Source organism: Trachemys scripta, chromosome 1, assembly GCF_013100865.1.
Source record: "Trachemys scripta elegans isolate TJP31775 chromosome 1, CAS_Tse_1.0, whole genome shotgun sequence".
In the NCBI taxonomy this organism is placed as follows: Eukaryota; Metazoa; Chordata; order Testudines; family Emydidae; genus Trachemys; species Trachemys scripta.
The window spans coordinates 53,252,745-53,268,492 of record NC_048298.1 but is presented as its reverse complement, the minus strand read 5'-3'; the positions used below and the strand labels follow the sequence as shown (position 1 = coordinate 53,268,492).

Here is a 15,748-nt window from a genome sequence, read left to right as displayed (position 1 = left end):
AATTCAAGCAGACAAAAATATACGTGTTATGCACAGGTAAGAAGCAAGAAGTATCAAAATAAGAAGTCTCCTATTTGTCCTAATATAACATATTATGCACAGAAAGAAAAAGCACTACATTCTTTTTGAAAGGGCTTAATGAACCCTGGACACTGTCCAGCTAAAAAACTGAAAAGGAGTATTGTCTATTGTTTCATAAAAAAGTATTAGACTGGAAATCTGATGACATCTTTGCTCTAAGCCTCCAAAATACGAGACTATTTTGAAAACTTGGTAAATATGAATATTTTCATAAAAGTTTGATATACCAGCCTGTTAAAAACCCAATTATTTACTATTCTGACAACCATTTACTTTCTCCTGAACTGTGTATGTTGTAATTTGGAACGAAAACAGTCTTTGCTGAGACTAAGGCCTTTGCTAGGCTGAAAAAAATCTTGGTTTGACTTTTATAAAGTTGTGCATTGTGCAGTTCAAAAAAGCCCTATTGCATGTGTAGCAATAATTAGGAAAGTGAGTACATGTTGATTCAATTAAATTATAGGGCTTATTCATATGATGCACAGGATAGCAGCACTAGGGTGGCCAACTTTCTAATGTCTGAAAACCGGACCTTCTGCCCCACCTCTTGCCCCGAGGCTCTGCCCACAGCTCCACCTCTTCATGAGACCTCGCCCACTGCTCCACCTCTTCACAAAGGCCCCATCCCCTGCTTGCTCCTCTTCCCCCCACTCCTCCTGTCACTCACTACTCTCCCCGTCAACTCCAGTGTGAGCAGCCCCCAGGGACTTGCAAACCCCAGGTGCAGCAAGCCGCCTGGAAGTGAAGATCAGAAGAGCACTGTGGCTGCACAGGAGCAGCCAGGCAGCCCCATGCCTCCCTCTGCGCTGCCTGCCCAGCAGCCCCCTTCCCCGCCTGCTTGAGCCCTCCCCACCCCAGAGCTGCCTGAGAGCGTAGTCAGGGGAAGCGGCATCTGGCAAGGCAGCTTGCATACCTTCCTTCCTGGGGAATGTTCCATGCCCACTGAGAGTCCTTACACCACTCGCCATAGGTCCGCGCTCTCTGTCTTCCACCGCAGCCCTGGAAACTGCACTCCTCAGAGGGACTGCCTGCAGCCCGAACTAGTGCATATGTGCTGACGCAGCAGCTGCACTTCAGGCCCTGGCAACAGGCTGTCACTCCCATGGTAACCAGACTTTTAGTATCCAGTCAGTACATCTGACCGGACACTGCCAGTTTCCCTGTTCAACCATACTTTCGAAGACGGGACACCTAGGAACCTTAAGCAGCACTAGTCCACTATACACAGCTTACAATCTCCACTTGTACAAAAGCCTTCCCCACCAACCCTGCACACAAATGTTACTGCAACATTAATATTGCACAGTTAAAATCACAGCCAGGAAATGCAAAAAAAAAAAAAGTATTTCACTCCACTTTCTAATAAGGTTGAACAATTCCAAAATATTACATTTCAATTTCCACTTAGCCTTTCTATGGATCAGTTTAGCCATCTGTAAAATTACAAAAGCATGATACAGAACTCAGAAGAGAGCTGTGAAACTCAGCATGTTTAATGTGTTTTTAAAAATTGTGGTCTCTGACAGAATGCAAAATCTCTTTTTCTTGGAATTAAATTAATTAAAATTTCTATTCTTAAATAATTTGTATAAAGTGTATCCAGGTTGGAGTACAACCATTACTGTAATAAGAAAACCTCACCATCCAGCGTGTAACATAATTCACCAAACTTAAGAGATCCAGTAGGAAGTGGCAAAAAATGACAAAAACGGAAAACCCCAATCTGCAATGTATTTTGGGATGGATATAGAAATACAAAAGAAAGACACATAAATTAAATAAGAGTTTGCTGAAATTACATTTAAATTCTTTTCCTCTTGGGTAATGATAGTTCCAACTATTAAAACTGAATGGTCCAATGGGGGGGGAGGGGAACAGCCATAGGAGACCTATGATTCCCACAGTACAGATCCTGTACAAAGTCTTCAATGAGGAAAGTCTTTGATAAAGAAAGTAAGGAGCAGGACATGCCAAAAAGAGACAAACCCACCAACGTTTGGAAGGTGAGGACCTATGAAACTTTCTGGTGTAACCTCATACTAGGAAAAACACCAAACAAAAACAAAACCAGAAAGCAACTGTACTCAGGATTTTTTAAAAAGAGTAACCACAAAAATCTGATAAGCTTATTTATTGCACTATTTCTTAACTGTTACCACAAGTAGTACTAGTTTAGCTATATATATTTTGCAAAAGAGCACAAACAAAAACTTTGTATCTGTACCACTTACTTTTGGGTCTATTTTATCAACCAGTATTTGAAGTCCCATTCAATTAGTTCCTAAGAAATTAAAAACAAAAATACATTAGCAAAAAACAAAAAAACCCACCAAAATACAAAACAGAACAAAAAAAACCAAAAAAATCACCAACTACACATTTAAAATACAATACTTTTGCTTTCTCACTATTAGTTTTCACTAAGAAAATTAATCCATTTTTTTAAAAATCCAAATCCTAAAATGATGGGCTAGAAGAGATCCAGTGCAGAATGGTCCACTATCCTACACAAATATGAAATGAAGCCAATCAACTCAAAGGGTACGTCTACACTTACCGGAGGGTCCGGTGGCAGGCAATCAATGTTCTGGGATCAATTTATCGTGTCTGGTTTAGACGCGATAAATCGATCCCGGAAGTGCTCGCCGTCGACGCCGGTACTCCAGCTCGGCGAGAGGAGTACGCGGCATCGACGGGGGAGCCTCCCTGCCGCGTCTGGACCCGCGGTAAGTTCGGACTAAGGTACTTCGAATTCAGCTACGTTATTAACGTAGCTGAATTTGCGTACCTTAGTCTGAAGTGGGGGCTTAGCGGGGACCAGGCCAAAAATATCTAATTTCAATGTCTCAACCTTCCACGGCCAATTATTCTAGTCACTTGACTTATCTGCAATATTATAGCATTTTGGCTGTTTTAATCTGATTAGAAAGTCAGAAATAAGAACCAGCAACATGTGACCAACCAGCACTCCAGACTACCAGTGGCTCATGAGACACAGCTTAAGAACCATTAGTCCAACAGCGGATCTCAACCTTTGGGGTCCCGACCCCATTTTAATGGGATCATCAGGGCTGGCATTAGACTTGTTCAGGCCCAGGACTGAAGCCTGAGCCCAACCATCCAGGGCTGAAGCCGAAGCCTGAGCCCCAGTGCCCAGGACTGAAGCCGAAGGCCCACTGCCCGGGGCTCAGGCTTCGGCTTGAGCCCTGGATGGTGGGGCTCAGGATACAGCCCCCCACATCTGGGGCTGAAGCCCTCAGGCTTGGGCTCAGGCTTCGATCCCCTTTCTCGGGGTTATGTAGTAATCTTTGTTGTCAGAAGCGGTCGCAGTGCAATGAAGTTTGAGAACCCAACATAAATTTTCCCTTTGATAATTTTAAATTAACTCCCTAGGAGATAGCACTTTCCCCAGCTGTATGAAGTATTTGTACGCAATTATAGTTTCCACCATTTGAGCCAGTCTACATTAGAATTACAAATGAGTCAGGGGACCTATTTACAACTTGGTTCCATTTTAGAACATAGATGGAATTTTAACCAAGTTCCATAATCAGGACATGTCCAAAAATTTGGCCCAGTTACAGAACTTAGTTAAGAGCCTGTCTACTCTGCTAAATAGAACTGTGTTGTAACTAGGTCTACTCTGATTTGGTTGTAACTGAACTGGATAGGCCCTTTGCCATCCTCTCTCTAAACTTTTCATATTAAGTGTAAAATTTTGTAAGGTGTTTAGCACCCTCATCCAGGGCCGGTGCAAGGAAGTTTCGCGCCCTAGGCGAAACTTCCACCTTGCGCCCTCCCCCCACAGCCCTGCGGCAGCTCCCCGCCCCCCGGGGAGCCGTGCAGCAGCTCCCCACCCCAGCTCACCTCTGCTCCGCCTCCTCCCCTGAGCACGCCGCCCCCACTCTAATTCTCCTCCCCTCCCAGGCTTGCGGCGCCAAACAGCTGACTGACGCTGCAAGCCTGGGAGGCGGGAGAAGTGGAGCGGCGACCACACGCTCGGGGAGGGGGCGTAGCAGAGATGAGCTGGGGTGGGGAGCTGCCGCGGGGGGGTACCTTATGGAGGGGAGGAGTTGCCGCAGGGCTCCCCACCCCAGCTCATCTCTGCTACGCCCCCTCCCCGAGCACGCCGCCCCCGCTGGCAATGACAATAATTGCATGGAGCGGCCACTGTTCTGGGAGAGGGAGTCTGAGCTGCACATGTCAGCACGCCGCCGGCAGCCCAGCCCAGGAACACTGTAAAAAAAAAAATTGGGGGCACCGCTTTTTGGTGAAGTAATTTTAAGTTAATCTAAGATACGTCGACTTCAGCTACGCTATTCTCGTAGCTGAAGTTGCATATCTTAGATCGATTCTCTCCCCCCCAAGTGTAGACCAGGCCTTTGTTCTTTCTATAGGCTGAGTGCATTACACCCACCAGAGGCTCTTACATTCCTCCCTTCCCCTCCACCAGCTCCCTATGTTCCACCATCCTATTCCCGCTATTTCAGGGACTCCCTGCAACCCCATCCCTCCTCTCATGCCAGTGACTCCATGTGTCCCCCATGTCTACCTTTCAATTTTTCCAATTTTCACCAAAATCCATAAGGTTCTGGCCATTGATGCTTAAACCATTCCCTGAAATTTTGGAATTGATCAGATGTAGCACTCAAAAGTTATTGGATTACAAACAAACGCCATCAAATTGAGTGTAAGGCCTTCCTTTGCTTGATCATTTAAGCCACATCTGGCACTCAAAGGTGTGTAGTTGGCAATAAGCATTTAATGCTACTTGCTTGATGCAGTGATCAAAAAATCCACTCGCCTGTAGTCTTATCAGTTTTCACTGCTACTGCTCTAAACACTATGGGCAGTAGTGAAAGTGGGAAGAATAATCATAAATATTCTGCTGCTGCTTAAGAATGCTTTGAGCAGAAGCTATCCACAGCATAGCAGTCCTCAAAAAGAGAGGCCAAGAAAGGAATAGAGAAAGAGGAACCCACTGTGAGTAACCAGGTTGAATGAATGATAGAATGCAGATACACACATATATGATGCCCATCACATCAGTGAGGAAACATGGAGAGACAACGAGTAACAGGCACACTTTCCACCGACTCTCACAAGAGTGAGGAGGCTCTGCAAATGGAGTGGGGAAATTGAGAGAATGCTTCCTCTGTCACCCAGCAACAGAGGGAGATAAATACAGACACACACTAGACAGAGTCTACTATGAAAAATTGAACCTGCAAGCAGTTGGGGCGATATCCTCTTCTTTCCACTCACAGAGGAAAGTATTAGAGAATACTGCCTTTTCACCTGGACTTTGTCCCTGTATAATGGGGCCCCTATTCTTGACTCTGGATAGTAGGTTTAATCCTACAGCTTTTAGGTATCTGGTGAAATTTCCACATCTTAGACCATCTGTGACTGGATAGGAATGAGTAGGCAGACAAATAAACTGAAGGGATAAGACAGAATAGGGAAGTGCGATATAGACAAGGAAATAAAGAGGAAAGAGAAAAGGAGAGGAAGTAGTGAATACACTGCAGAAAAAAAAACAGAAAAAAGGATGAGACACTTAAGACAACTCAATAAAAACACACTATGATCTACTATAGGGAAGAAGAGGGGAAAAAAATAAAATGAAGTCAGGATGAGAAAGATGCAACATCAAAAGCAAGAGAAGTGTTGTAGGTTATATTTTTACAAAATCATTAAATAGAAAGTTCACTTGTAACATGGCACCACTGAATACAATACACACAACTGTTTTATTCCTTTAAGCAAACAGTTACAGCCTGAGGCAGAGACAAAGAAGAATTTGCCATTTAAAGGGACTGAATTTGAAGGGAGCATTACCCTAATATCTTTCCTATAGTCACTGACAGAATTAATGATTAAATAAATTCTGTCATCTTTTTATTTCCTCCAGCAGCTTCATTAGTGGATTCATGTCTCATTTTCAAATAACAATTGCTTGTACATTGTAGTATTCTTGTCCTTGAAAATTCTCTGTTGCACAAGCTAAAGTCCTATCAGCATTTATAAAGTGCTTATCAGTGTGGTATATACTGGCTGTACATGTATTAAAAAAAATGTCAAGAATCATCAGTAAAAAAAAAAAAGATGCCAAGAATCATTAAAATCTACTCATGGTTGAGAATGTTATGAAGTAAATTGATTTAATTGGACTGATAAAGATACACAAAGCAGTGTTAGACACTTCATGAAAATTTCAAAACAGAACTATTTTAAATTTTCATCACAAAAGCTACTTAATTTATTCAACAATTTATATATACAATCATAAAATTAAACAGCATAATTTATTTTGAGTTACAAAGGAAATGAAAAAAAAACTTCTATTGACTTCAGAGGAAGTAAAATTGAGTCTTTATTCTCCTTTGTAATTGAAATATTTTGTATTTATATTGAAGTTTTCCTTTAAAGGAAATATTCTGTTCCAAGTAGCTCCAACTGTAGAAGAGGCCACAGGTCTTTGTATCTAGGTATTTCTAATGCACCAATTACTGTGATATCTGAATGATAGGTAGGATAAAGTTTACAGAATAGTGACTAACTGAAAGTCTAAACTTCCTTTACCTTTTGCTGATTCAGCATAAAAAAAGTAATTTTATGTAGCCCAACATCCCAGTCAATTTTAAGTGTAATGCCTTTATAAGGTTTAGCACAAAAACTATGCTGTATGAGCATTATTAAGGAAAAAACAAATTTGGATTAAAAGTTAATAGGCTTTAATACTTTTATTACAAAAGAAAAATGGTCTTCCTAAGGGTTATTTAAAGCATTCACGTGCTGAAGCGATGTGCACTAATATACATTTGTAAATAAATAGCTGAAGACTAAAATTTTCAAATAAGAGCTAACTTTAAGTTCCTATGTGTGGGATTTTCTAATGACTCAAGGTGGTCAATCTATTTTGTTTATCAAAAAGAAGATTAAGGGGTGACTTGATCATAGTCTAAGTATCTACATGGGGAACAGAAATTTGATAATAGATGGTTCTCAAATTTAGCAGAAGAAGATACATCAAGATCCAATGGCTGGAAGTTGAAGCTAGACAAATTCAAAGTAGAAATAAGGCACTTTTTTTTTTTTTTAAACCATAAGGGTAATTAGCCATTGGAACAACTTACCAAGGGTTGTGGTAAGAAATGTCATGGTTGTGGTGATCATTTTTAAATGTAGATTGTATGTTACCATAAAAGATATTTTCTAGTTCAACCACAGCTATTGGACTTGGAGCATGAATTAATTCAAGGAAGTCCTTTGATCTGTGTTATAAAGGTGTTCAGACTAGATGATCACCATGTTCCCTTCTGGCCTTAAATCTATGAATGAACAAAGATTTAAAAAAATGAAATGATATTTTCAAAAATGCACAAGAATATAGGCACTTTAGAAAATTCTTAACTAGCTAAATACAGACAGGCTCCTATTTTTAAAAATTTAGCCAAAAACTTCATTCATATGAAGGCAGATCATACATTTTTTTGGTCTCCTGCACAAATATCTGTTGATATTTGGAAAGTTTCCAATCAACAGATATTGGCTTGGCCTATTTTGAATCCTGCTTTAACAACACATGCCAATCATGAAATTCTCCAAATCAGTGGGGCTACTCACATTAGTAAGGATTTGCTGAATCAGACCCTAAGATTGTAATACACCTCTACCTCAATATAACGCTGTCCTCAGGAGCCAAAAAATCTTACAGCGTTAAAGGTGAAACCACGTTATATCGAACTTGCTTTGATCCACCAGAGTGTGCAGCCCCGCCCCCCTGGAGCATTGCTTTACCACGTTATATCCGAATTCGTGTTATAGCCAGTCGCATTATATCGGGATAGAAGTGTACTATAATCACCTGTCCTCTCAGTATAATAAAATTGCTCACAAAGTTGGATACTGTATATTTTGTCTTGTATCCAAACATGTGATAGATATTGACTGTGCTGCATGTACTAATAGAGAACTTTGACCTCCATAATTTTTCTAATACAGTATACTCCTGGGTTTCTGAAACCTTATTATCCGAATCCCATTATTTCTGGATAATACAGAGGTTCAGATAATAGAGCAGAGACTCCCTGCCAGGGAAGGCCATCCTGCTACTGAATGGCTCCTGTGACAGTGCAGGGAGCACTCCACAGCTCCACTGTCCATGGGAATGAGTGAGTGGGGCCATGACAGCGGAGCTGAAGAGGACTCCCTGAACTGCCTCTGGGCCGGTGATACCTGATCACTGCAGTTGCAAGGTGGAGAGAAGGCTACTGTTCTGACCAGGGATCTCTGCTCTGCCCCACCAGGACCGCAGCCTCTCCCTGCCCCTGGCGCGTGCAGTAATCCAGGGAGGGTAGGAGCATGTCGCATGTATAGAGATGATGTTTGCTTATTTCCTATAGTAATGTGTTGTAATGTAAAAAGGCCCAAAAATCTATTTCCTAAAAACAGGTTTGACAATAATCAAGAGAGGCATGGTAAAGTATGAGTAAAGTGAAGTGAGACAATTCAGAGATAAGTTAAGGCATAACCCCAGTTCATGTTGTAAACATGTTTTGGTCCTAATTGGTTTTTACAAATGTTTTAAATAAAATGTTAATGTTTTGGAAAATGCTACCTATAATGCTAGTTACTGGTCTGGCATTGAGGCAGATGTTAAGATGATGCTTAATGTTAAACAGCCAATGAGAAAGTAGAAAATATTTAATTACGGTTATGGAAATAAATATATGGTAAAAGGAGGATTTAATGTTAATTAATTAAGTGGCATTATTATAGTTGATTATAAAAAGGGTAGTAGGTTGATGTTAGATAGGCACGCCAATCCCCCATCAAGGTACCACTAAAGAATTATATCCGCACTTCTCATCCAGAAGCTGAACAGATATGCATGCATCTTTTCACTTTAGAATGCGAGTATAAATGCAGTGCATGATCATATTGTAATGCCTGTTTGCTTAAACTATTTTATATTAAATAAAATCCTTAATTTTATCATTCACCGTGTCATTCACAGTCCTCCACTAAATTAAATGATCTGTAACTACCCTGGAGGCGCAAACCTTAAGGAATTCAGTTTGGTTTTATTTCTTATGTTTAAACTAGTAACTGGAAACACATAAATCAAAGGTTACAAGAGGCAACGCAGGGAGCCCTCTGCAGCCCCACTGTTATGGGAGCGAGCAGGGCTGTGACAGCAGAGCTGAGGAGGGCTCCCTGCGCTGCTGCTCCTGCCCTCTCAATTATATGAACTCCCAATTATTCAAATAAAATCCATGTCCCCCCCCGCTATTCGGATAATTGGGGGTATACTCTACTGTGCTACTTAGGCCTGGTCTACTCCTAAAACTGAGATCAACCTAACTACATTGCTCAAGCCTGTGAAAAATTTCATACCGTCTGGGATGTAGTTAGGTGGACCTAACTGCCATTGTAGATGCAGCTAGGTCGACAGAAAAAAATCTGCCATTGACCTACTTACTGCCTCTTGGAGAGGTGCATTACCTACTTCAATGGAAAAACTCCCATCAATGTAGAAAGCGTCTACATTACCGTGCTACAGTAGTGAAGACACACCCTTATTTATTTACTGTATAAGTTTATATTGCATCTGCATCAGAGGTGATTGCTTTTACTGAAGTGTTCTCTCAACTAATGGTGTTTCACCATATGTGGGAGACGAATTCTATTAATACTTTATAACACAAGCTGCCCCTTTGTGGCTTGCTGCCAAGAATCAGAGCAAGCAGATTATCACAGCAATAGGTCTTGCTTTGTGCTAGTGCAACAGACCTAATAAAAATGGTTTCCTTCTCCACAAAACAGAGTAGGATTATGAGGCTCACTTGGAAGTTTTAGGTTTATGCTTAATTTTTATTCCAGCTTTTCCTCTTCTCAGTAACATGAATAAAATGGAGGGATTGAGATACATGAGTGACAGCCATCATTAACTTTTGCAATAGTAATCTTTTCTCTATGGGTTTCTTGTTGAAGGACAGCACCTCAGGAGGAACCCTAGAATTCTCCTTTTATGGCACAAGGTGGGGAGTTATCTTCTCACCGAAGTGATGGCACTTGGCATTTTGCACCCTCTCCTTCTTTTGTATTAGTCTTTAGCTGGTAGGTTTAATCCTCTACCTATTATTTGCATTGGTAAAAATTTTAAATATGAATACTATATGTTTGTAAGTAGGCGGTTGGGAAAAAGAGACTGGATACATTTTGAAGAGAGAAGTATGGTGCTGAAGGAAAGAGATTTGGAAATAAGTAAAAGAAAGGAGAGGGGAAATCGCTACCTCCTCCCCTGCATAAGAACATAGGGAAGGAAATGAGGGAGTAGAAGAGAGAAGAAAGAGGAAACAAACGGAGAAAATAATTCATGGAAAGATACATCATGATTAAGGATATGATTTTTGGCACAGGTATTTTTATTAAATAGACAGGACATAGGCAATAAGTCAATAAATCACAAATGTACACAGGACAGCATTAGGAGCTAGCAAATGGGACAACTGCAAAGCTAAGTTATGGGCAGCGGGGCTTGGGCTTCAGCCCAAGCCCCACCTGGCGGGGCTGAAGCCTGAGCTGAAGAAGTGGACATCTGTTAAAGTCACGGAATCCGTGATCTCCCTGACCAAATCATATCCTTGGTCATAATCTAATACAGGAAAGAAAGGGAAAGCATGGAGTGGAGGTAGAAAGATAAAAATACAGAAAAAGGGAGAAAAATTACATTTTTAAAGACGTATTAAAGAGAAAACTGATTGCCAAATTACAATTAAATACAGTAAACAATACAAACTTGTTTTATTCCTTCATCTTACAGGAGTTATATTCTGGGGTGAGTGGCTTGGGTGTATGGCAGTACATTTATTTTTTCACCTGGTTATCAAGCATTGGGTATATTTGTCAATTCCTGTTGTTTATTCTGGTAAACAGGCAGCCCTATGTCTTTTGACAACTACAAGCAGTGTGACAAAGAGGAAAAATAAATTAAGCTACTTCACCTATTCCATGGAGACTAAACCTTCCATCATAGTTATGATTTTTCCACCTTCTTGTACAAAAACCAAACAGTTTTGCCCACAATATCTGGGATTGCATTCACTGCTCTTTAATCCAGAAACTGAATGGAGGCATTACCCCAGATTTTTGAGTCATTCTCATCCTTGTACCATTTTTCAAGTTCTGTGGCCGCTGAAAATATCAGTGGGAAGGCAGTGCTGCTGTACTAGAAGGATCTCCCCATCAAACTCTCTGCACTTCCTTGCTTGTAGAATAATGGGTAGATATTACTGAACAAATTCATGACACTTCAGACCCTCATACCTGATGCAAACTCTCCATCATGAACTTAAAGTTCCTTGAATGTAGTTTTCTTTGCAGTTCTCTCCAACCTAGAGTGAATGATTGGGTATGTCAATTTGGGAAACCCACACACAATATGATTCACTGGCAAAGAACTTTGTTAACTCCGAGGTAAGGTTGCCCAGTGGTATATGGTGCCCTTGCAAAACATTCAGTTCAGCAAAACTCAAAACTTCTGAAAATCAGGAAATACAGAGTTAAGGTACATACCCACACAACCTTAACTCTGTCACCTATGGAGCTGGCAATAGACACTTGGGGTTAGCTGCACGCACTGCAGCTGCATTCACTGATAGGTGTAACTGTATTGAATAGGTTTCAGAGTGGTAGCCGTGTTAGTCTGTATCAGCAAAAAGAATGAGTATTTATGGCACCTTAGAGAAAAACAAATTTATTTGCGCATAAGCTTTCGTGGGCTAAAACCCACTTCATCGGATGCATGCAGTGGAAAATACAGTAGGAAGATATATATACACAGAGACCATAAAAAATGGGTGTTGCCATGCCAACTGTAACAAGAGTAATTAATTAAGGTGAGCTATTATCAGCAGGAGAAAAAAAACGTTTGTAGTGATCATCAGGATGTCCCATTTCCAACAGTTGACAAGAAGATGTGAGTAACAATAGGGGGAAAAAATTAGCATGGGGAAACAGTTTTTACTTTGTATAATGACCCATCCACTCCCAGTCTTTATTCAAACCTAATTTAATGGTGTATTGGAGTATTGCAACTCTTAGGTCTGTAACTGAGTGACCAGGGAGGTTGAAGTGTTCTCTGACTGGTTTTTGAATGTTATAATTCTTGACGTCTGATTTGTGCCCATTTATTCTTCGGTTTGACAGTCTCTATGCAAAAAAATAAATTACAGACCTAAAAGTCGCAATGCTCCAACAAAAACACTTCAAAAACAGACTCCAACAAGAAACTGCAGAATTGGAATTAATTTGCAAACTAGACACCATTAAATTAGGCTTGAATAAAGACAGGGAATGGATGGGTCATTATACAAAGTAAAAACGGTTTCCCCATGCTAATTTTCTCCCCTACTGTTACTCACACCTTCTTGTCAATTGTTGGAAATGAGCCATCCTGATTATCACTACGAACGTTTTTTTTTCTCCTGCTGATAATAGCTCACCTAATAGCTCACCTTAATTAATTACTCTCGTTACAGTTGGTATGGCAACACCCATTTTTTCATGTTCTCTGTGTATATATATCTTCCTACTGTATTTTCCACTGCATGCATCCGATGAAGTGGGTTTTAGCCCACGAAAGCTTATGCTCAAATAAATTTCTTAGTCTCTAAGGTGCCACACGTATTCCTCGTTCTTTATATTGGATAGTGGAGAAATTAGATGGAGCAGCTTGGAAGAGTTGTGACTCTGATATGAGGTGACCTGAGGAGGATGCAACCCTCTGTGGATGCGTGTGATCAAAGGAAACAGGTACACCAGTACCTTGAAATATCCAGTATATATCTCATTTCAGCACTACTGTGTGTAGCCTGTCTCAGTAGCAGGTACAGGGGTCTTCTGGCCATGGGACTGTCAGCAGTTAGGTGGGAGATGAGCATGGTCTGTGAGGTTAACGAAAGGTAAGTGTAAGTATGGTGTTAGATGGTATTGTGTGCATAAGGGTGAAGAGGTCATAAAATTTAGCCGATGTGTTCTTTCTGTCTATGCTACAGTGAGCGCTGCAGCTGTGCCACTGTAATCCTGTAGTATAGACACTTACTATACAGATGGAAGGGATTTTTCCATTGATGTAGGTAATCCACCTCTTTGAATAGCAGTAGCTGCATCTACAACACGGGTTGCGCCAACCTAACCACAGTGCTCATGGAGTGAAATTTTTCAAAGCCCTGAGCATTGTAGCTAGATCAATTTAAATGTACACCAGGCCTAAGTGTTTGAGTGTATGACAGATGTAGGCAGTTCCTTTTCAATGCAGTACAAAGGCATTGTGGATATATATTATGGGTATTGGGACATCATTCTCAGAGGACACAATTAAGGCTGAGTATTTCCTGGTTTTAGAAATCGGAGTTTGAAATACCTTAATTCATTCCTTGTTTTCACAAGTCTGAATTTTACTGAACTCAGCATTCTGGAAGAACATGATATATCTTAACTCTGCATTAAGTAAGTTTATTTATCAGTGAATTTTCTAGTTTTGTTTTTTTTTTGTTTTAATATAATCAGAAATGTTGTTGGTAGGTGTTAGTAGTCATTTAGGCATTCTAATTAACATAGATGTGCAGTTGAGACACTGCTGTGGCCAGGCAACAATAATAATACCTGAGAGACAAAGCGGGTGAGGTAATATCTTTTATTGGATCAACTTCTGCTGATGAGAGAGACAAGCTTTTGAGCTTATACAGAGCTCTTCTTCATGTCTGGGAAACATACTCAAGGCAAGTCTACACCACAAAATTAAGTTGACCTAAGTTACGTCGACTCACAACCACTGCAGTTTTATCGGCTTTACACATACACATTATGGTCCTTGTGTCAGCGATGTGCATCGTCACCGGGAGCGCTTGCACCGATTTAACGGACAGTGTGGGGCATTGTGGGATGGTTCTGAAAGGCAGCAACAGTCAGTCAATGTAAGCAACACATTATCTACACTGAGGGCTAGTCTACACTAGAAGCGGTACAGTGGTGCCGCTGCACCGATGCAGCGGCGCCACCGTAGCACACCCGGTGAAAACGCTCTCTGCCAATGGGAGAGAGCTCTCCCATTGACATAGCTCTGTCTACATCGGCGCCTAGGTCAGTGTAACTTATGTCACTCACAGGGACGGTTTATTGACATCCCTGCACGATATAAATTATACAAACATAACCTGTAGTATAGGCAAGCCCTGACACTGCGTCCACCTAACTATATTGACTTAAGCGCTACGCCTCTCACAGAGGTGGAGTTATTAAGTCAGTGTAGTGGGTGAGTGAGTTGCATCTGTGGGACCTACATTTTAGTGTAGAGGCTTACAGAGTTAGGTCAGCATAAGATGCCATATGTTGACCTAACTCAGTAATATAGACCAGACCTCAGAGTGTCACACCTAAAATACAAGGTGGAACATCTTATTTAGCATAAATAATTAATACAGATGTCAAGGGACCCTTAACACCCCTCCAATCATAAGGGGAAAAAGGAGGGAAGAAAGGGAGGTGGGGGGTGTAAGTGGCTTACAGATTATTGTAATAAGACATAAATCCAGTGCATCTATTTAGTCCATGATTTTTAGTGTCTAGCAAAGTTATGAACTTAAGCTCCCTGGCTTGTCGTTTGAAAGTGTCGTGCAAGTTTCCTTTGAGGATGAGGACTGATAAGTCAGATATAATCACTTAGTGATCATGGCCACAACAACGCTACATGAGATACCACCACCAACCTCTTACATAGCACTTTTCATCAGTAGATCTCAAGGATAGAAACATTATTCCCATTGTATACATGGGGAAACAGAGGCAGAGAGAGGTGAAATGACTTAGCCAAAGTCACCCAGTAGGCAAGTCAAAAAGTCAGGACTAGAGCCCAGGTATTCTGAGTCTCAGTCTACTGTTCACTACACCAGTCAACATAACTGCTTTGTGATTCCAAAGCATCACGACACCAGCCCACACACTTTGTTATAGTGGAATGGGAATAATGGTCATGCTTTGTAATGTTTGGATTATGTAGCTGCTAATAAGACTAGTGAGAGAAACCTCAGATATGGTCTATGTCCCAAGAACCTGACAGTTTTATTACACAGTGGGTAAAAAAATTTCACACACACAAAAACTTCAAAAACAGACTCCAACGTGAAGCTGCAGAATTGGAATTAATTTGCAAACTGGATACCATCAGATTAGGCCTGAATAAAGACTGGGAGTGGTTAGGTAATTACAAAACCTAAACTTAATTTCCCCCTACTGTTACTCACACCTTCTTGTCAACTGTCTGTAATGGGCCTCTCTCTTATCACTTCAAAAGTTATTTTTCCTCCCTTGGTATCCTGCTGTTAATTGATTTATCTCGTTAGACTGACCTCACACTTGGTAAAGCAACCCCCATCCTTTCATCTATTTATACCTGCTCCTGTATTTTTCACTTCATGCATCTGATGAAGTGAGTTCTAGTCCACGAAAGTTTATGCCCAAATAAATTTGTTAAACTCTAAGGTTAATCTCTAAGTATCACAAGGACTCCTCGTTGTTTTTACAGTGGGTACAGTAACTAAGTACACCTCTACCCCGATATTACGCGACCTGATACAACATGAATTCGGATATAACACGG

At 40.9% G+C, this 15,748-nt stretch overlaps 1 protein-coding gene across 8 annotated transcripts in view; it reads right to left on the bottom strand.

The window, feature by feature from the left end:
- Positions 1-15,748, bottom strand: part of PPHLN1 (periphilin 1) — a 130,405-nt gene that overhangs the window by 105,467 nt on the left and 9,190 nt on the right. For 5 of the 8 annotated variants that reach the window (XM_034769599.1, XM_034769617.1, XM_034769631.1 and 2 more), the window contains exon 2: positions 2,313-2,362. The exons of 2 other annotated variants lie outside the window; for them this stretch is intronic. In XM_034769599.1, coding sequence (XP_034625490.1) covers position 2,313 — 1 coding nt within the window. In that variant the 5' untranslated portion in view covers positions 2,314-2,362. Of the gene's footprint in view, positions 1-2,312; positions 2,363-11,415; positions 11,484-15,748 lie in introns of all 8 variants that reach the window. One more of the 8 variants, XM_034769608.1, reaches the window with a different exon arrangement.